We start from the raw sequence: 21,892 nt of genomic DNA, 5'->3' as shown, positions 1-21,892 counted from the left end.
CTTTCCTTTTTAGCTGTGGTTTCGTTCAGCCAAATTGACCTGGTGACTATTAACAGGTGTTTCCCCAGCTTTGCTCACAAAAGATTAATAAAACTGGCATAAAACTAAAAATAAGTACACTGTAAAACAAGTCCATATGGGACAAAACATGCGTCGACATTCGTCTATTTTACGAATAAACTGCTCCAGCAATGCCATGCTAGCGTGGCTGTAAAAGTACTGTGAGTTGTGGCGCCATCTAGTGGACCACCGAACAGACCGACAAGCTAACCCTGACCAGGGGCGGGAACATGTGCAGTAGGCCTGCTGCTATGAGCCCAGTGAACACACGGCTATTTTGCATAAACGCAAATATTGAATAAAAGTCATCTGGCGTTTAAACAAGAGGTTGTTTGGTGAAGTTAAGCTATCAACGTGCACAGTTTAAGCTGCCATAAATTATCTCATACTCGCATACATTACAGTGTAAAGAAAACAGTATAAACGGCTACCTGGCACCTGGTGATGCACAAGCTTACCAGCTTGTTAACTTAATTAGTACCCTGAAAGAAAAGTTCAGTTACAGCAGGGGTTATTAATGATTTATTAATCATTGACTTACCCACGGACTGGCAAGAGTCGCGACACCACCGAGTTTAAGGCCACAAAAGCGATATTTTCAACTCTCATCTGAGGAAAGCCGATGATGCCATTGAAGATGACGGCTGGGCTGTTTTCATACAGGAAAACTTTCTCCATAAAATACACGACGCATTCCAGGATAAACAGACTGCTGAGTTAATGACATTTAGAGAACAATGTCTATCTCAAACGCACGTTAAAAAAAGTCATTAATTGTCTAATATTTGTCGTTAATTGACCGTCTAATATTTGCTTATATCAGTAAAAGCCCGTGGAGCCTGTAAAAAGAAAGAAATGTCCTGTTTCGCAAGTATTTTTATAACATGTCAGCTTGTGGCTTTATTTGTCCACGGCCAACGAGGTATCCCAAGTATTTCACTTCTTGTGCTCAGGCACACATTTGGAGTCAAACCAGCCACAGTCACAGTGCTGCTCCACGTTTTGCTCTCTGATTGCTGGCTGCATGTTCAGCCAGGTGATTACCTGTTAAGCCTCTCTGACGGTGGGAGGTCGAGAGCAGATAGAGCAGAGTATACAGTGAAGCTATTCACAACACAAGAGGAACACCGCTAAAAGGAGGACACGATCTCTTATTGCTCATACTAACTGGACACAGAGGTAAGGTAAGCAATGTGCAGTAGAAAAAACAAGATCAAGTACTAACAGTGATAGAAAACACTGTTTCTTTAAGCATTCCTAAAACTGTTAAGTTTCACATTTCCAAACACGCACGTATATATAATAACAATAATAATGGATTGCATTTATACAGCGCATATTCACTAATATGTTTAATTGAAGTACAGAGTGCACTTATTGTGGCATGTGTGTCTCTATTTATCCACAGCATGTCCAAAGCAGGAGAGCGGACCCCTTCAACAACCTCCGCTGACTCAGCCTCAGCAGATGGGTAACTTGAGATCGTCTTTTTGTATCTTCCTCAAAGTAGAATAAATTTGTCTAAAAGTATGCACGATTTCCACAACTCTGATGTGTTGCCGTGGTAACTTCATTCATGTTGCAGGAAAAAATGTTAGAATTTATCAAGCAATAAATATGTTTATTTGTAAGATGATTTTTATAGCAGAGGTATTGTTCTCTGGTGTCAAATGTGAGGAAGAATTGTGACTTTACATGTTTTAGAAAAGAAGGCGGCACTAAATCTCCCAAGGGACAGGAGTCCCCATCAGGCTCAGTCTCCGAAACGCCCAAGAAGTCTTCGAAGAAGTCCAGGAAAGTCTCTGAGAGTAAGAACAAAGTCTACGTCTCCGTCATCAACAGTATTTTTGGGGCAGTAAGTATTTTCACCCATTCAAATGTGCTGTACAGCTGTGACCTTTGACCTTTACATATTCAATCACAGTTTTAGCTCAATTTTATATCCCAGTATCAAATTTTTCTTCACACACATTTGTTTAAAAAAAAAATCATTATCCATTTAAACGCCATGACAACAGTCACAGGTGTCACATGTTACAATGTCAGGAGCGAGGCGGAGGTGAGACGGTGTACTTACAGGTGCGCTCCTGATCTTTCTGGAGCTTTTTTCCACTAAGCCTGGTGTGTCTGACGTGTTAGTCGCCCGTTAGCACAAGCTTAGCGTCACAATTCATTAGGATGATCCAAAAGAAGAGCTCTGTCAGAACGAGACCTTTTGTTTTGTGATATGTTTATAAATGAAAATTACACACAAGTTAGCAATCTTTGGTGTCATGAGCATCACACTCATTTACAAAAACGAAATAGTGTCGATTTTATTCTATTGTGGAGTATTTGACTTTGTTTTTGCTGCTGTGACATGTCTGATTCGTGTGTGTGCAGGAGAGAGAACTGGCTCAGGCTGAATTAGACGGTGAGTCTCACTCACACCTACATCAGCATTACATTTATTACACTGAGGTGTCAATATGGGCCTAAAAATCCTGTTTTGTGTTGTCAGTGGTGAATTATTACAGAGTTTAAACGAACTGTTATTGTTAAAATGACTGCCTAAACCCAGCTTTTGTTTAGTGTTTTAATATTTTAGTTTTTTTTCTGTTTTTTTTTTAAATTTCATTTACTTTTTGTTTCTTTCCATCTTCATAAATCTATTGAAAACAAAATTAGTCTAAACATTTGGAAAGCACGAATACATGAAAAGGTTTTCCTCTTTCGTCTCAGCTGTATGTTCAAAAGTAGGGAGAAATGTTCCCAGACTACACCTTTTCATTACATACTGTAACTATTTTCCAACAGTTTTCCTTAAATTGTGTGAATTTGGGTGCTAAATGTTATCAGTAACGTTCATGTTCTCTTTGCAACCCCTATGACATTTCTCACAGAGCTGCACGAGGCCTTTAAGGAGTTTGACTACGACCAAGATGGCTACTTGAACTACAAGGACGTGGCTGAGTGCATGAGGACTATGGGATACATGCCCACTGAAATGGAGCTGCTGGAAATAGTGCAACAGATAAAGATGAGAAGTGAGTCCACTGAGAACATGTTTAATGAAATCGATCAGTCGATTTCAAATCTTTATTAAACAGTGAAGTAAAAAAACAACAACTCCATATTTGGCCATGTTTTGGCCTTGGTAAGAGCCCCTTTCTTCTTCACAGTGGGCGGGTTAATGGACTTTGAAGACTTCACTGAACTGATGGGACCGAGGATGATGGGCGAGACGGCGGACATGCTGGGACTAAAGGAGCTCCAGTCGGCCTTCGTGCAGGTCTGTCAGCTAACGATGACTCAATTACCGCAGTTATCGAATTAGAGCGAATGGACAGAAATCCCAAATAAATGTGCGCACACAGTATCCTTGGATACGCACGTCATTTTAAATACTTTGTTTTTCAGTTTGATGTCGACGGAGATGGAATAATCAACCAGGATGAATTGAAGGAAGCGATGAAGACCCTGCTGGGGGAGAAGCTGAAGAAAGGAGAACTAGAGGAGATCTTAAAGGAGCTGGATATTAATGCAGATGGGAGCATTGATTTTGAAGGTGAGACGACATCAACATGTTTGGGTCATTAACTGATTCATTAGAAGTGTGAGTGTTTTTACATTTTTCAAACTTTTCATCCACATTCACCATTACCTGACTCAGTTTTCTGTTTTCTCTTCTTTCTCCTTTTACTCAGAGTTTGTGATGATGCTCTCTATTCGCTAATCGTTCGACAGACCGACCAACCACGGACAGACTGCTTTGCTCCACAGGTGTATTCACAGTTAGGCTCACTTGTGTTTGTAACCTAGCTACAGACTTTTACTACATAAAGTGTGGCCTAGCCTTGCAATAATGCTGCATATGATGAACTTCTGCAGAGTGTTATCATTTTGTAGATTCATGAACATTTTGTTGTGATATATCATGTAAATAAGACTGCAGTGTTTTGCTATTTTAATAAAGAAATCAAACTCACTCATGCCTGTCACTGAAACGTCATGACACATCACAACGAGCATCACGTCACAGCAGACTTCATTCCAAAAACATCTGTTTTATTGTTTCCAGGTCATTGTTAAACAAAATAGGAATGATAGTGATCATTATTATCCAGAGAATATAAGTTAAATATAAATAAGATAATGTCAGGTCGGCTATCGTCAGAATTAGAATTGCACATTCAAATCATCAGAAAGAAAAGTTTCACATTTCAGAATCAAATCCCACATCAGGCCGACATTTAGCGGTGGTACTGAACCCAATCATAAGCCCAATTTATCCTCCATTTAAAACTCTATAAATATATCACTACATTAAACGTAATCTGCGTATTAATATTGTAATCATTGTTCTTACTATAACGTCAAACTAAACCGTAGCTTAGGGAATCTGTAACATGCAGCACGAGTAATCTGCTGAGATTTATGTCTCAATGCCAGGCAAGAAACGGAAAAATGAGCCAGAAAAATCCAATTCCCGAAAAAGCACAGAGATGGACGAGGCGCTGACGTCACAGGAGTTATCATCAGGAGTTTGTCATGCATTTTCTCTCGTATGTTAGACTTTTGAGATTCTAAAAATACACATTTATCTTGTTTAGAGCTGGTCACAATGTAGCTTTGATGCATTATTTATCCTTCGTTTTTTAATAAAACTGTAAATCTCAAACCTACACCGAAGTTTTACACATCCACACTGTAAAACTTGTCTTCAAACCACAATAAATTCTTTTGTATTTCACCAATAAGTTCAGCAGACAAATAAAAAAATGCTCATCATTAATTTGATACTTTCCACTGAATACCAGTTACTTATATTTTGCACATGAAGTAATTTCAAAATAAAAGCTCCTGCTCTCCCTCGTACGACCTCCCATCCATTTCTCCTACTTTCACTGGAATGTTTGCTCCACTTTTGACAATGAGACGCACCATCCCAAAAGCAGATTTAGTAAACAGGTGCATGTACTGTACGTGCGCGAGAGAACTTGCTCGGTTCACTTTGTGTAGTGCTCACATTGGCAGGATTGAGGGTGTTCTGGCTTTCCCAGGATGACACACACTAAAACCGGTCATGGTGCTTTAGGATGCTTTGGATTAAAGCCCATACCGAATATTTTGAATGCATGCTGTACCATTCTGACTGCTTTGCGAGGTTATACTGATTTAATTAACAGTTTCTTTTTGTACTGTAGATCTGTTTGTATCAATTATGTACTTAGTCATCATGAATGGGCATGCTGTCCACACTGCAGTAACTCAAATCACATCACAGCATCCTTCTGTGTGCAGCCTTTAACACTACAGCAGCTACGGTGCCTTCATTTCTTCACGTCGTCTTCGTTCCTCTACATGCTGCCAAACATCTCAGTGTCTCTTCTTACTTCTCAAACTCTGTTCATCTCTTTAGGAAACCCCTTTCTTCCTTTCTTTAATCCAACTAGATGGTAGGTATATAGATAAAGACAGATAAGCTTCTTCTATTGTTTTCTATCCACGACACACTGCGCCTTCTTTGATCAACAGGATCTGACTAGTAAGACTTCTCAGTGGTCCTCTATTGTTTACAGCTCGTTGGTCAGCTCATCTGCAAACTCAGCCATGATGTCATGCACCCAGGTGTCCTTTTCTTCCTGGGAAGTGTCAACTAGGAAGACAGTCAGCTTCCTCTCCCATGGGTTAGTGGCTTCCTGTACTGCCTCCAGCTGGGCCACCATAGGCTTCTTCTCCACGTGGTGCCGGAAAACAATGGAGGCCTCCTCGGACCACTGCCTTTGCTTCACTCCTGCAGGTCAAAACAAATGAGAACCAGGCATAAATAAATAGGTATAAATAATAATTCATAAATCAAACGGAGGTCTTGCAGATTGATGTAATTGTATAGCCCAGTTGACTGAGTGTCATGTGACGTGTACTCACCAGCCAGCTGAGCAGTGATTCCCTGAAACGGCAGCTGCCTGAACTCTTTGATCAGAGGTCTGAGCTGTGTGCAGCTGACCAGCTCGTGCTTACCATAGTCCAACTCATAAACAGACACCAAGCCGCTGTTCAGAACTCCCTTCACCAGCACACGATGCCAGCTAAACAATCGATGGAGAGAAAGCACACGCACTCACAATTCAAGTTCTTAACAGCATACGTTGTGAGATTTGTAGTTGTAAACTCACCTGTTTTCCACTTTAGCAGCATAAACCTGATTCTTCTCTACATTTAGTGGTTTCTCCTCTGTTTTATTGTAGTAGAGAATCATCTCTCCCATCAGCACTACCAGTCTGTACATGTCTCCCCATGGCTGTAGCACAAAGTGGCCGGGGTGGCACGCCAAAGATACGTATACATCCATGTTGTTTCCTGAAAAAACAAGAGTCCAAGGTGAAATAAGAACATTGAGGATTAGAGCATTCAAATGCAGTATATACTGTGTGGTAGGTGTTTAAAAAAAGACAAATAACAACAGTGTTTTCTTTAGACAATATACTCTTCCTTGGTACCTATAGTGGGCAGCTCTAATGGTGGCGGCAGCTGGAGAGAGGATGTGGGGGATGATGGTGTTTCTGTCGGGCTGCTGGGGGTGGTGGTGGTGTTTCCACCGCCTCCACTGCCTTTGGGTCCCGACAGAGCCCTCCTGAGGTGAGGCTTGACTGGGACATTAGCTGATGTTGGGCTGCCATTGGTGGAGTTACTGGCACTGGAGGTCTTGGTGGATGAAGTAGGTGTGGAAATCCTGGCAGAGCTGAGAAAGTCATAATAGAAATTCAGCTTAAATGAATTACAACTGAGAAAGGAGAAAAAATAGACATTAGCTGGAGGGCACAGAGTTAACAGGTGAAAAACCATCATCGAGAACCTGTGGCTGGTCAGGAAGACGTCTGGTTGCTGCTTTAACAGCTCAGACTGGGCCATCTGACGGTTGAGGCTGCGGTCCGGGTCGTGGAAGTTCTTGTCTGTGAATAAGTGGACGTGAATGCAGCGCTTCTTTTCATCCACTTTGGCAACCTTGGTGAGTGTGGAGGGACACAAAGAAGAAAAACAGAGAAAAAAGCACAGAAAACTCATTTAACACATTTACGGCAGCGTTTAGTTTCTTCATAGTAGAATATTTTAGAATAGAATATATTAGAATACTTTTCACAGTTGTTTTGAGTTTCTAAATCAATCTAAATATATTGCTATATGTAAAAAAAAAGGATAGTGTGAATGTTTGTAAGTCTATTTTTTATCATCATCTCCATCTCTTCAGATCAAAAGGCCAAAAAATACATTTATAAATGAGACAAAGCCATTTACCTTCATACTACAGTCAGTGGTGTTCAACACTTTGTCTCGAAGCCACTGCACAGCATCTGGAGTCCAGGATCCAACACTGACAGCCAGGTCTGCTAGACAGCACTTCACAGCCTGAACACAGGTTGCATGCATCAGCTTATCCAACAATATGCCCACATTTCTACAGATAAATCCTAACTGTATAAATGACATATATGATCTTATTACTTATTTCTCTGGTCGGGTGTTCACTGTCTGCACATTAAAGACATAGACCCTGACCTGTGGTGGGATAGCCATAAGGTCATGGAGGAATGGGGAAGGAATCTCCCTCAGCTCAAACACCTCGACAGAAGCCTGCACGCCCACATCAATGAACAGGATGTCCAACACTCTGCTGCCATGAAGGTTGGTGATCTAAAGAGACAAGAAAGCGTCACGTTTTTAAACTGCCTCGGAGAAAAGTTATAGATAAACAAACAACTATACTTGGTGTTGATTGCGACACGAGGATTAACTGAGGTAGTGGCTGCTTATCAAAGGTTAACAAAAGGAAATAAATGGTCCTCTATTGTGCAACAGTCATATTGTTCCTTCCTTGAACTTGTCTAATAATTCACATTGTTTATTGCAGGAAACAGTTACCTCGACACGGGACCATTTTCCTTTGTAGCGAGACAAACATCTTTTCCCACAAAAAGGTCGGGAGACCAGGAACTCTGATGTTACCTGGAATAAAATTAATGGAATTAAAATCTTTAATAAAAAAACAAAAAGAACCCACAATTGTTACATTTGACTACAGTGTTACAATGTGACTTTGATCTAAAATGTTTCCTCATGTTTAATGTTTCATTCTGTGTATTTTTGACCTAAACTCATCTGATCCAATAAATCTTCCGTCTTAACACGACACGCTGGCAGCTCTGCTCTGTTTACCCAAACGCTGACGTAAAAATGACGCTACACGCATTAAAGGCCGCTGAACTACAAAAGCATCCGCTGCACTGTGCTGCTAACAGACTAAGTGGCTTGGCCATGTCTTAACTCCAGATTAGCAACCTAATCTTAATCTGTCCACAACACTGCCTGAGAGAAAACACATGGCATTGTTACATTCACAAAAGTCTTTTTAAGATGACGTTGATGAGCTCCGATCTACTAATTCAAAGAGAATTAGAAGAAGAGATAAAAGGTTGGATTATTTTCCAGTTTGTACACAGGACGCATGTATGTATGACCCAATGGGATCCAGTTATTTAATGGCAATAAATGCATTTTTACACAAGCTCTAAGAAATTATAAAATGTAAAGCCACAGAAAGAGAAGTGTGAGTGAGAAAATGAAAATCTCATTTGGAACAAGTCTCATTCAAGTCCTCAGAGCCTGAAATTAGCATGAAGTTTTCTGAAGGTAATCTACTCAAACATGAAATCTTGGAGGTGTCCCAGTAACAGATCTGCAGAAAACTGAAATGAATAAATTGTTTCACCTGGGCCTACTGCTGGACAAACGCGACTACGACTACACAATGTTCGGTTGAGTTGTTTTGTCAACTGTTGTTTGCAGAGTAATGTTCAAGTGTAGCCATTTAACAGTGCATGAGTTGACCACAAGGAGACACACTATACTGAAAATAGCAACATAAACAGCTACAGTGTGTAATAGATACTATTATATAATATACTTGAAATAAATGTGATTTAAATGAAATAATATTTTTGCATTTTCTACAACACGCTGTCTGTTCTTCTGCATATGCTCAGCTGTAATATTTGCATATCAATTAAAAATGACAAGATATCAGTCATGTTAGCTGTTTTAGCTTTTCTCTTACACTACGATAAGTAGATAGAACATATCAAGGCTACAAGATTATAATCAATCTGCATACTGCATAAAGTATCACAGTTCCAAAAAAGCTCTGAGACAGCACACGAAGCGCATTTACCTGTGAGTGGAAGTACGTCTCTATTTTCTCCAGTGTCTCATTCATTTTGGTAAGAGCTCTGGAGGGAGGCTGACAGTAGATAGTCCCATCTGAACAAACGCTACTGATGGCCACATTCATATAAGCGCTGTTCACCTGAGGAGAGCCATAAAAACAATTGTGCTGCGTTACAAAACCACATGCATACCCACATGTATTCACGCACGATCACTTCGGTACCTGTAACGGACTCGCTAGCGACTTGTCGTGCAGAGCTTTCATGCAGGCAGCGTTGATGTTTATGTCATCATCCTGCGACGTGTCGTACAGGACAACCAGAGGGGTCTGCCCTCTCTCCAGGATCTCGGCCAAGAGAATCTTTCCACTCGCCATCGTCTCAAACTTCTTCAGCACCGCCGGGTCCTGACAGAATGGCTCAAGGCCTGGGCACACACAAAGACACAAAAAATATATATTCTTAGGTACTAGAAACCTTTGGAGAAGCTCTTTTCCATAGAACGATCAGATCTGTTCAGGATACCGTAATTTACCTCTAAACGTCCCTGCTTACAACTCTGACTGGGCCCTGCAGCACTGAACATTTCTGACTGGCCGACTGTTTATTGTCTGCATTACCGACATCTACTTACACAACTCGAACAGTTATGTGCAAAATGACGTATAAAGAGAAAAGTTATCTTTGGACTAATCTCCACAGCTTTTCGCTGTGTGTGGAGGCAACTTTGCTTAAAATCCCGGGAATAAAATCTCAGTCTTTTGTGCATATGAACCAACTAGGAAAGGAAAAGGAAAGTTTGACAGGAGTGGCAACAAATTTCTTTAAGTAATGTTCAGTTTTCTTCCAAATTTCTTGTGTTTTTACGATTAAATGACAAGTACACCCACCTGCCAGTTTACACTTGGCTGCCTGGAAAGGCAGTTTAAAGAACCTCTCATGCAGTTCAAACACTTTGTTTTTGCTGATCACCTCTGAGAAGCCATGATCCACATAATACACCTATAGAGCCAAAAAAGAAAAGATCAGAGGGACAACTTATACTTCCTCAAATTAATCCTTCAGGTCATTTCCTGTGTTTGACCCCTCACCTTGACCTTGTCAGTCATGACCTCACAGACTTGTGCCCTCAGAATCTCCTCCTCTTCCTCCGCCCTGACTGCAACAAGCTGACCCGAGGATAGGATTGATACAGGTGTTGGGCTGCTTTGGTCCAAACCATAAAACTCTCTCATTTCATCTTCCATGGACTCCTGAGCCTGGGAGTAACCCTCACCGATGTACCTGCAGCGGAGGAGAGACAGTCAGGGATTTATGCTCTCCGCCTTGTTACGACGCAATCGCACAACTTCTGTCTTACCTGAGTAAAACCCCGTTCGTGTTGGTCGCCTCCACCACCAGCACAGAGGGGTACTCCTCTTTGGGGATCTGTAGTGGAGGCACTGCCTGGTTACTGAGCCTCCTCCCCAGCTCCTTCCTCACCCTCAGCTCCTCCTCACTGGCTGAAGAGTTCCTCCTGTTGCAGTTCTCGTCCTCTCCTCCTCCACCTCCAGTACTGCTTCGCCTGTACAGGATGGCCCTCTTGGGGTTGTCAGGCATTGGGTAGTCGATGGTGCAGATGTCAGAGAGGAGATCGAGGTTGACCAGAACATGTCCTGGCAGTTTGGTCTTAAAGACACATAAGATATAATAATATTATCAGGTTCACCCGGCATGTACATGAAACTATACTGAAGTATTACTGACTTTGTAGGTGTCCTGGAAGAGCTTGGGTAGCGCATGGGCCCACAGGCCACTGGAGTACTTCACTAACAGTTCCTCCAGCTTCTGCTTCAGGTCAGGGCTGAGGGTTGCAGGGGACGAGGGAGGGCTGGGTGAAGAGGAGGATGAAGGTGGAGACTGAGAAGACCGAGAGCCAGAGCGAGGCGGACGAGTGCTGGGGGGTCTCTGTTGGACAGAGGATTGGAAAGGTTTGTCTGCGGGCACGTTTGTGGTTGTAGCAGAGTTTGGGTGGGTGAGGATGGGCGAAGAGGAGGAGGAAGTGTTTGTCTGTTCCTTGGCAGGGTAGAGAAGCCGCTCTGATGGGTTGCTGCTGCAGGTTTTCTCTACCTGGAAGAACAAACGGAGCAGCCCTATTACAAAAGCATTTTGCATTGCACTACAGTGATCTTTCTCTTTGCTTGGAAACAGAAACCCTTATTAAGCTACCAAAGCACGAATAATAAATACAGCATCACAGCGAAACATACTATGCAAATGTGCGTCCAGGTCTCCAGGTCTTTAATGGCCTCTGTGGGCAGGTCTTGTTTGTAAAGCTCTCTGTACATCTGAGGCAGTTTGGACACCCAGAAGCCATTACTGTACTTCGCCAAGATCTCTCTGATGTGACCTTGGACCAGTTGGGGGTTGTAGGGCTTTGCTTTCCCAGAACCAAAGCTCTCATTTAAGTTTGAGGGTGCTGGAAGATAAATAGAGAAAAACAGACAAGAAGGAAAAAAAGATCAGACACATGTATAAAGGCCACTACTGCTTCTAAAGTAATCATTTCCTTGGACCTAAACTATTAGATTGAATGACGTGACTTCACCTCTAAAAGTGAAACAGAAGCAAAAGAGAAAATAAAATAGGAGAGTGAAAAAAGTCCCATTACTTCTATTTTTGTGTGCTGACTCAAAGGAAATCCAAAATAAAGGAAAGAACGATATAAAAAAAAATCACTAATAATCAGAAACGAATTATCTTCTGCCGATTTGGAGGACAGGACGATACACAACATGTATTTTTAGTGTGCTGAAAAGGAGCCTGTCCTACTTACGAGCGGTCTGCTGGGAGTTTCTGGAAAGGTGAGCGTGCACCTCTTTCTGAAACCGTGATGGTAGGGTCATCCTCCTGAACACAAGAGAACAAACAAGAAGGATAATTAGCTTTTTGCACGTTCTAAAAGGCAAAGAAAAAGAAAATACTGATGACAGGCTGTCTACCTGTTTCTTCCTTCTTTGTTTAGAACGTCTGACTCTTGGGGCATCCTTTAAAAAAACATTACATTTGATTTGGAGCTGGAAGGTCTTCTATCTTATTTGAGGCAAAGCACAATCAGAGCTTCAAAACAACTCAGGTAACATTTCAAAGTCCAAACAGATAGCTTGCTAAAGTTCAAAAGCAAATTTTCATCTGTTCTCAGAATGATGACCTGTTAATCCTGAGATACTGCACAGCAGGAACTGCATTGCACTAGTTTCCCAATGCAGTGATCTGCTGAGTACCTCTATCTGTGCACTGAGTAGAATATCCATCTCTTTATTCTGCTGAAATCTTCACTGATCTTCCATCAATTTCGTCTGCCCCTCATCTTTATCATGTCTGAGGGTCAACTCAAATCGCAGAGCTCTGTTTAAACATTTCTCCAATCAGTCAGAACTCTTGCCTCACTCAGGTACATGTTAATGTAATCATGCAGTCAATAAACAGAGCAACAGCACCATTCGCTTCAGAGCCCCAAATGGCTGTAAGGACATTAGAATGTCTTACCTACACATAAAATCTGTATATTACAAAACAGTAATATAGTTTATATAATATATATAAACAGTAAAGTAAATTCAGGCTTTTTATTGAAGCATCCTGAATAACTACAGATGTTATTTTTATGTAGCAACATTAATGTGGAGGTCTCCATCAATCACAATGCCCAGTGTTTTTTTATTGGCTGGGCAATAAAATGACTGAAAGCAGTACAACAGGTTCGGTCGTGCAGTGTGCAGATATAAAGGTGTCCAAGTGTTTGCCTGCCTCAGTACGCTGGCAAGAATGAAGAAGAGTTTCGTTTTGAGACAAATATAGTTGTTTTCTAAAGTTATGAGCTTTTATTGTACCTTTTATTGTAATCTAATGAACCGTCTTCAACTTAAGTAACGTTTTCCTTACTTCACTGGTTTTTCATCAAATGACATATAAATGATGTTTAAATGTAATTCAGTGTTGTACTGCGCTGGTCTTTTTACTGAATTTACAGCTTGCACATCCTGGCAGTCCATAGTGCTACTGCACACACTACACACACAATTAAATGATGATGACTCTGGCTTGCACAGTGGAACATCTAGAGGGATACAGAGAGATGTGCTGATTCACTCTGTGCCGGTTTAGAAGAGTTAATCTACCACAGAATAGAACAGGGATTAAAATGGGCTCATGCTCCCCCTGCACTGGGCTCGTGTCCCCTACCAATACACCAGGCGTCCCACCCTGTTGCCCCATTGTGCTACAGAGGGCCAGCAGCACCTTCAGTGATACAGATATAGAACTGATGTCAGTTGTTTTCACAGGACGGCGAACTAAATAGTGGGTGGATGGAAGTGGGAGAAACAGTCATTGAGCAGAAGTGATATTTGATTCATTGTTGATGAAATATGATGTAGCAAATGACAGCAGCAGCACGAGTACAAATGGAACAATGTTAGATACATTGATAAAAAAGAAGGAAGAACAAAGATAGAAAGAATGAAGGGAGACAGAATACAGAGAGAGAACCAGAATAATGTAGAGAGCGTGTCATCAGCCCAGTGCTGAATAAGCAGCAGCAGCAGGGAGATGGTTATCATCCAGAAACCAAGCAGAGTTCAGCCAGACATCCATTCACGAGCAGACTATATTGATTCAGCTCAGCTCACACAGGTGGAGAGAAGGCAGAAAGAGAGGGTAGCAATGATTTTTTAGGTTTCCTATAACTTTATAAAAGCAAATAAAGACGACAACAAAATGAGCTCTTTTATATCTTCCATGACTGAAATATTTTAAAACTACTTTTCTGGCATGAGATCTGAATTTTCTGAGCACAGCTGCCTGTGGCTCATTACCTGTGGAAGTCTGCTTGATGACTGATACATGTAAGTGTACAAAGAAATCCCCACAAATATGTGGAGGTGGGGTTGAAGGATGTGAGCTTAAATAGATCTTTTCATAGTGAAACCCTAAAGAATTTTTCACTCTTTTGTCCAGTTCCAAAGACTGGATTTTGCTATTGAGGGCATTTTATATCCTCTAATCAAATAAATAAACTTAACTGACAATCTGATCTGAAAAGTGAAACACCGCTCTTCTCAACCTTCCCTCTGGATCTACTCACTCTCATTCAAATCCAAATTGCTTTACTCACTTGTCTGGAGGTTGGTTTCCTTTCCTGTTGGATGTGTTCTGACTGGACATCTTGTTCGGATGCCCCCCAGTCTTGCCCTCTGATGGGCCATCCCTTAAGTCTCTTGCCTGTCTGAAGTCTCCATGTCCAGCCCCACGGCCAGGGCCTCCTCCTCTACCCCCACCTCGGCCACGGTGGTTCGGTTGCCTCAGAGAGTTTTGAGGTTTGGCTGTGGAGAGAGAGAAAGCAAACAAGAAAAAAAAAATAAAGTTATAGACTTGATGTGAATACAAGTGCAAGAACACAAACACACACAGACACACACACAACCTAACTAAGCTAAACCTGATTCTAGGACATGGACAGTGTGCCTGAAATCCTTGCAGTTGCAGTGTAAAAAGTCCACGTGGTCACAAAAAACAGGCATTTATGTCACCCAGGCCTGAAAGAAGCCTTCAGGCCTGCAGAGCTGATGTACTTTTAAAATCTAAAAGGAGCCCAGGTGTTTCCACTTGCTTCCAGTCTTTATGTTCAGTTAAGATAACCGACACATGGCTGTAGTGCACCAGTTATTGAACAGATGCCTCATTTAGCTTGAAGCGATAACAGAAAACAAAGTTTATTCCTTTCAACTGGCACAGCTAAGGTGAAACACAAGTTCAACTGTAGGGCGTATATGTTTAGTTTAAGACTGGAGGTACATGTAACAAAAAACGTCATGATTAGTCTGATGTGAGTATAAATCCAGTAATTGTAATCCATTACAGTCCCTGTTTATCCAGCAGAAAGATGGAAAGTCAGAGTTACACCATTCACATTTGTCCTGACATCACATTTCTGCGCGATGACCTCACCAGTATACCTCCTGTGCATAACCCTTAGTCATTTACACTCCCACACTCTGTCCTTTTCATTTCTTCCTCACACTCACTCTTCTTTTATCTCCACTCTTTCTTCTCAATCTCTCTGCTTCTCTGTGAGATCCAGAACTTTCTCCTGCTTTCTTATTCACTCTGTTCTCACTGAATCTCCACAATTTCTATTGAGAGAAAAGAGCTCCTTCATCAGCCACTGACTTCAAAAGTCATAAGTAGGCAATTCCCGCATCTAAATCTATTCTGTGGACATCCTATTGGCCACTGGCACTCAGTCAATTAATAAATCAGCCAGTTAATAAATCACTGAACTATACACACAAACACACACACACACACACACACACACACACATTAGAGAAACCCAGCAGGCATAAGCATAAATCCACATGCAGATACAGTCAAGGACAAACACCCACAAACATACACACCAACACTAAGAGCAGACGCTGCATCACCTCACCGGCATGGACACACAGTCCCTGGTCTGTCTCAGCCTGAATAATAATAACCCAAGCGGGGAGGAGAGAAGGAGAGGGTGCATGTGCGTGGGGAAGAGAGAGCTTGATTTGTGAATCAGCGTCTCCTCGCTTGCAGCTGACTCTCAGCTGCTACAGACCGTGTTAGCCTCAGATTTCAACATTCTCCTCTCCCTCCCTCCCTCTCTCCTTTTTTGACTCCTTCCTTCCTTGTCTCCTTACCATTTCACCATCCCTCCATCTTTCTTCTCCTCCAACCGTCTCACTGCCACTCTTTCTCTCTCCTCTACTCCTTTGTCTCCCTCTCTCTCTTTCTCCTCCCTGCACTACCACCTCCCACTTCCTCCTCTGGCTCTCAGAATATCCTGCAGCATCACAGTCTAGCAGAGGTGTGTGCACTGTAAATGTTTTAGTGCAAGTGTGTGTGCGTGAATGCAAAAGGATAAATAAAAGTTCAGAAATGTTTGTGGACACGCAGTAATGATGTATATGGGCTGAGATCTCGGTGCACCTGATGCTCGCGTGCAGCCATGAATGGAGCTGCTTGTCTGAGTGTGTGAGATATCCTTAGTACCTAAAGGATGAGCAGGTCTCCACAGAGGGGCAGTTAAACAGGGCAGCTGTTCATCTACAAACTGTGAGGCTGCAGCACATAAAGCATTTGCATTTTGCATTGTCACAGCACTGAGATAGACACTGAACACCACTTCTGTTTCTATGCTGCTGCAGCAGCACTGCTGCACTGTAGCGCTAGAGGAGTCTGGAAAAGCTCCTTTTTGTTGTGTGAAAATGTGAAAGTTTGGGTACTACAAAACTGCTCCGTCATCGTCATCGGTCTTTTACACAGCAGATGCCCCCTTTTACATGTCAGTCTGCCCCAGGGCAGCTGTGGCTACAACTGTAGCTTGCCTTCACCAGTGTGTGAATGTGAGAGTGAATGAATAGTGGTATTGTAAAGCGCTTTGAGGGGTCCCAAAAAAGCGCTATATAAATGCAATCCATTATTATTATTATTATTATTACAGATGGCTCCACTAAATGGCTCACTTACCAAATCGAGCTCTCAGTTTATCTCTGAAAAGTGTTTTTTCTTTGATTTTGAGGAAAACTGCAACATTAGGGTGGATATTCTACAACAATGTCCAATCTTTAGGTTGTTTATGCTAACATATGATCAGTTTTGTGATGTAATTTACTCACTACTTAGCTCCACATATTCGTGCTCCTGCAACGACTGCAAAACAATAAATACTTGGAGTTTTACTCTGAACTGAACCTGATGGAGAGTCAGAGGGAGGGAAAAATGCCAGTGCATATGAGGATACATCTTGTTTAACTTTTTACAGTGAGCAGAATAAAAACACGTCTCCATGTCCTTTCTCAGCAGTGCGCACACAGAGAACAACATTCATGTTTCTTTCTTTTACTTCCCGTCAGCGAGCACGATTACAAGTCTGCCCAAACGCAGACTTGTTAAGTGTGTTCCATTAATGTCTGAATATAAGTATGTTAGAGTTATAGCAAATTAACATGTGCAACAATTCCAGTCTCGTGCTCTCTTCTTCAGACACTTTCAATCGAACGCAGCAATATAAACAGTATAACATCTAAGAGTTAAGTTCCTCTTAGTGCCATTTGGCGAGCTGTGCTGATTAACTTTGAAATGTAATATGAACTATAAACTTTTTGAATTACTGACAACAGCAGACTTTGAGAGTTAATAAATATGTAAAAATGTTTTCAGTCTGTGATGTGTTTTACAACATTATGAACCGCAAGTTCTAACTATGAATGATGGTCAGGTTCGAGTTGACCTTTTCAGGCAGCAGTGTGGCTGCTCTTCTCTATCAGCCCATCAGTTGTAAAGCCAGGTTGTGTGACAGCAGCCCTGGTGCATAGCTCTGGTTTAGTTTCACACACTGCCGAAAAACCCAGAGCGTCAGGCACATTTACGCATGTGTCACAGTAACAGTATCTTCATTGCCCTAAATCAGCCTTACTGATAATTACCAAAATACTTTTTAATGCTTCGTTAATGGTTCATCTGCAAGTATACAGAAGCTCTTCAATCAAAATATTGTTAATGCTTAAAAAATAATTATTGTAGTTATCCATGTATGTTCAAATTTGCTAATTAACAAAAAAGCTAAAAAACATTCTGTGCAAGGAAATGTGTCCTCTTGAACTGGATCACGGACACGGCCCCATCTAAGACTCAATGGCATCGGACGGTATTGGAATATGTGTCACTAGATTTCCTAACATGCAAGCTACAGAGTAGGGACAAAAAGTTTCATAAAATATGGGACCCATTTATGGCGTATGTCGGTTTGGATATTTCTGCTATTTTCTCACGGGCCTTGGTATAATGCAAGTAGATCACTGCTATTTTACATATATGTATTGTTAATCGTATCTCATAATCAAAATGTCTGGATTTTCCACTTATTTCTTTGTATTCATGAGCCGGGTTGCCTGTCTCTTTGTTTTGTTTTGTCTGTTTTGTTTTGTTCTGCTATGTTGTTGTTGTTGTTGTTTTGGTTATTCGTTTGTTTGTTTAATTTTGGTGTCAGTGTAAAGTTTAAAACTCAATAAACACACAGTTTAAAAAAAAAAGCTAAACACCCCCCCCCCCCCCCCCCCCCAACAACACAAAAACTTTTTTCTAAAGTTATCACAGTTATTTACCTGCACGCCTTAACTGAAGAATTCGTTTTAGTGGTTGAATGCTATGATTGATTAACGTCTGACTTTTCAGAAAAGTCCAGTCTGTTAGTTCAAATATGGGTATACAAACAGAAATTCAGTTCAGTGAATTCAGTAACTTTTACTTTAAAACTAGTTTTTAACATTTTTGTGTTCTCTTGTGTTTTATCACAGGTGGTTTATCAAATCTGTTGAGCACTGCAAAGTTTATTTCTGTATGAAATGTATACATTTATCTCTGAATAAAGCCTGCGCTCCATCTGAGTCTCAATCCTCAGGACCCACAAAAAGTCCAAAGCAATTTCTAACATATCAGTTCAGCTGTATATCATTCACATATTTATTCTCCTGCAGCCTGCTGACTGTGAGCACACCCCTGACTCTTCTGATGTAGATACCAACAGATTTGAGATTTAATTAAGTTAATGACGATATTATTGCAGACAGACTGCAGACTCTGTTCAGTTAAAGACCATTAGCAGACTGACTCAGTCTTATTGCTGTTTTATCCCCATATTATTGCCTTCTTGGTATGAAGATGGCAACTGATTGCAAGAGGATGCCTCGCCGCTTTCTGTGAAGTGTGCATTTCAGAGGTAAAGAGATCGTGAGTTGACTGCACATGGTCCAAATAATTTGGGTCGTGCTGCGGTCTCCAGTTACTGTTTTCTATGTTGGCCCAGGAGGTCAAATGCATCGGAACTTAAACACAACACCAGCAAAATAGAAAAACATTGCAGAACTTTGAATGAAATTATTTTCCAGTTTGTCTAAAGTGGTCATGCATAAACAAAGATGTACTTGAAAGCTAATAATCTATTAACAAATCTATGCTTCTGTTTCTTTATCAAAGAGTCACACGGTTGAAGGAAGAAAAACAGTAACCTTTGGATTTAAGGATTGTTTGAACCTTCTTTATCAGCAGCAGAGCAGTCAAAGTATTTCTGGAAGCTGGAGCTCAGACCTGCTCATCGGGAAGAATGTCCACTCATTGTTTCTGATTAGCTTTCCTGTCACCACGTCTGATGTTACTCATTCTCTGACTTCATCCCACAATGCACCTGGAGGCCCACCTCTAGGCAGAGTATAAGCAGCACCTAATCCTCTCCTTTTACTAACAAATTAGCTAATTAACTGATCAACACACATTCATTATGAATATGCTGACGTGGACATCCCTGTATGGGTCCCAAATTTTTTTTATTTTTTTTTACCATTGAGGACAAGCGGGGCAGCTGGTTTGACCCTCATCTGGGTGTTGACAAGGTGAGGTCGACCCGTCTTCTTGGATGTGCGCTGACGAGCCACCACCTTGGCTAGATGACCTGTCTCCTTGGCCCCTGAGGCAAAATAAACCACCTGGAAATAGAGAATGCAACAAGCATGCAGTCGTGCTCTAGTGTAACGTAAACATGGTTAAACCCTGCAGGCGTAATGCACATCACACAATGTAACAATCTACCGATGACGTGTTTAAAGAAAGAAAGCAGAAAAATATATATCATCCATCGCCGCTTATGTGAAGCACATCGGCACACACCTCTCCCGAGCGGCTGCGCTCCATGCGGACTAAAGATGGCATGCTGGCTAGAAGAGCATCCAGGTTGCTGTGTCCCATCTGCTTATGTGGTATGTGCTCCCCAGTCAGCTCCTTATACTCTGACTGCAGGTGTGACAATGACACTCCACCTTTGTTGGACTGCAGGATGCCCCGCAGCATTTTCTTTGCCACCTCTGCATCAGCCATCTGAAGAAAAACCCCCAAAAACAAACCCAAAACGCAACTTTTTAAACACTTCACTTCTGAAATCTTTTACTCTGACAATGACGCAAACCCATACTAATGTCCACACAGGCTGGGTTTACGCTGTAGGTCAATGAAGGACTGGTTAGGCAAGTTTTCATGAAGTGTTGATCAGATTTCAAGAAACAAACAGTGTATTCAGATCAATCTAAATCTCTGTTGCAGACTAAAACTGCAACTGAATTCTGAAGCCATAGTATCAGTAGAGTATTTGCTTTTTCTTTTAGGCATAAAAAACATCCATGACCAAAGCAAGGAAATGTATATAAAAACCTGCTTTTGAAAAATACAGTAAATAAACAGATCCATGCCAGCGATCTGTTTGGCAAAGAGCTCCTCTTGTTTGTGTTTTTATTTTGAAAAATGCTGTTACATTCCATCTCTCTGCACAAAAATGCTTTCGGTTTCCAAACTAAAGCGCCCTGCAGCGGAATTGAAACATACAGAGCTGCTCCCTTTCGAACTTTAGCCAAAAGTAAAACGAAAACTTTAGATTTCAACAAGCATTTGGTATCAATTCTCGCTTCTGACCGACATGGAGACACACCCTGAAAGCAGAATTAGGAGTCTCACCGGACACACTGGAGTGTAAACAAGTGGAAATCCTCAACTTGCCCCTTAAAAAAATTACAATGACTAAAATTTAGGAATACGCGAGATCGGGCACACTCGGAAAGCGTCAACTTTGCACTTTGGGAAACACACGATATCTGATCTTCTTTCGAAATTGGTCCCCGAAAAATCAATTATTCAAGTTAAAGTATTTCTAAATATATTTATCCGTTCAGGTAGTACCGTGATGAAGAAGGTGGTGGAACTGGAGCAGGATGAAGTTAAAGTATCAGACTTTTTCAGAATGAGATGGCTTTAGGCCACTTGTTGATATGGCCACTCTGAGCAGCGCAGACAGCAGACGGGAGAGGGATGAATGACGTAACGTGTCACACTTCAACTCCACACCCTCCATCGGGACAAAACTATTTGCTTTAACTTTTTCTGCCTTTATGAGTTTCATGAGCAAAAACTGTGCTTTAGTGGCTCTGAAAAAATACAATCACACCAACAGGGCATACCAGACCCGGTATATAGACCGCTAATGCGACCATACTGCGCGCAAAATCGAGTTAAATCCTCCTACCAAAGCCGGGACAGCGGCTACGTCGAGTTAGTTAAAAAGCGACGTCAAAATACCGGAACTACATAAATCCTGCCTTCATAATAAAACAACCGCGATACACCGGTTACCTTTTCCAAGGCAAATGACTAACAATAGCTTTAATTTTGAAAGTAGCTGCCGGAAAGAAGGTTTGCAAGCCCGATTGAAAACTTTTCAACCATCAAATCCGGGAGTAGCCACCCCAAAAAAACACCACCGGCCAAGCTTTATCAGGAGTTAAACTTTTTAAGCCCCATGAAAGTTATTCTAAAAGCTACCAGAACAGTCTACCTTGCTCTGCACGGACGAGGTGGTGAAGTCGGGACCTGGTCCAGTCGCTGTGGCGCTGTCACCGCCACGGGGGTTGGCTTCGTTCCCGGTGTGTGCCGGCCGGCAGGCACAGCCTCTCCTCCGCCACCTGATTGGTCGGCTGCGCATAGGCCTCTGGATGATTACACGTCAATACGCATCCAGG

The 21,892-nt window shown here is 41.7% G+C and overlaps 2 protein-coding genes across 8 annotated transcripts; one reads left to right on the top strand and one right to left on the bottom strand.

Moving 5' to 3' along the window:
- The first annotated feature begins 1,169 nt into the window (after positions 1-1,169).
- si:cabz01076231.1 (calcium-binding protein 2) lies at positions 1,170-4,027 on the top strand. Of its 3 annotated transcripts, XM_006807329.2 has the most exons (8): positions 1,170-1,244; positions 1,469-1,531; positions 1,765-1,915; positions 2,443-2,473; positions 2,943-3,086; positions 3,222-3,331; positions 3,460-3,607; positions 3,747-4,027. In XM_006807329.2, the coding sequence occupies exons 2-8, from the start codon at positions 1,470-1,472 to the stop codon at positions 3,773-3,775; spliced, it is 675 nt and encodes a 224-aa protein (XP_006807392.1). In that variant the 5' UTR covers positions 1,170-1,244; position 1,469; the 3' UTR covers positions 3,776-4,027. The 3 variants fall into 3 exon arrangements, with proteins under 3 accessions (XP_006807392.1, XP_087693809.1, XP_087693810.1); XM_087837683.1 differs by lacking the exon at positions 3,747-4,027 and having other exon boundaries at positions 3,460-3,639; XM_087837684.1 differs by lacking the exon at positions 3,747-4,027 and having other exon boundaries at positions 1,192-1,239; positions 3,460-3,639.
- On the bottom strand, positions 3,980-21,870 carry tdrd7b (tudor domain containing 7 b). 5 transcript variants are annotated; one of them, XM_087837678.1, is made up of 21 exons: positions 21,709-21,870; positions 19,998-20,204; positions 19,672-19,816; positions 14,419-14,626; positions 12,245-12,289; positions 12,079-12,152; positions 11,513-11,721; positions 11,010-11,372; positions 10,624-10,931; positions 10,355-10,547; positions 10,154-10,265; positions 9,488-9,690; positions 9,269-9,403; positions 7,963-8,046; positions 7,600-7,734; positions 7,339-7,449; positions 6,899-7,047; positions 6,543-6,784; positions 6,219-6,402; positions 5,971-6,131; positions 3,980-5,836 (listed from the first exon to the last, which is right to left on the bottom strand). In XM_087837678.1, the coding sequence occupies exons 1-21, from the start codon at positions 21,853-21,855 to the stop codon at positions 5,616-5,618; spliced, it is 3,636 nt and encodes a 1,211-aa protein (XP_087693804.1). In that variant the 5' UTR covers positions 21,856-21,870; the 3' UTR covers positions 3,980-5,615. The 5 variants fall into 5 exon arrangements, with proteins under 5 accessions (XP_087693804.1, XP_087693806.1, XP_087693805.1 ...); XM_087837680.1 differs by lacking the exon at positions 21,709-21,870 and adding an exon at positions 21,057-21,383; XM_087837679.1 differs by lacking the exon at positions 12,245-12,289.
- Positions 21,871-21,892: the final 22 nt, after the last annotated feature.

The sequence above is a fragment of the Neolamprologus brichardi genome, chromosome 3 (assembly GCF_056152115.1).
Source record: "Neolamprologus brichardi isolate AB-2024 chromosome 3, ASM5615211v1, whole genome shotgun sequence".
Lineage (NCBI taxonomy): Eukaryota > Metazoa > Chordata > Actinopteri > Cichliformes > Cichlidae > Neolamprologus > Neolamprologus brichardi.
This window is presented reverse-complemented; position numbering and strand designations above follow the sequence as displayed.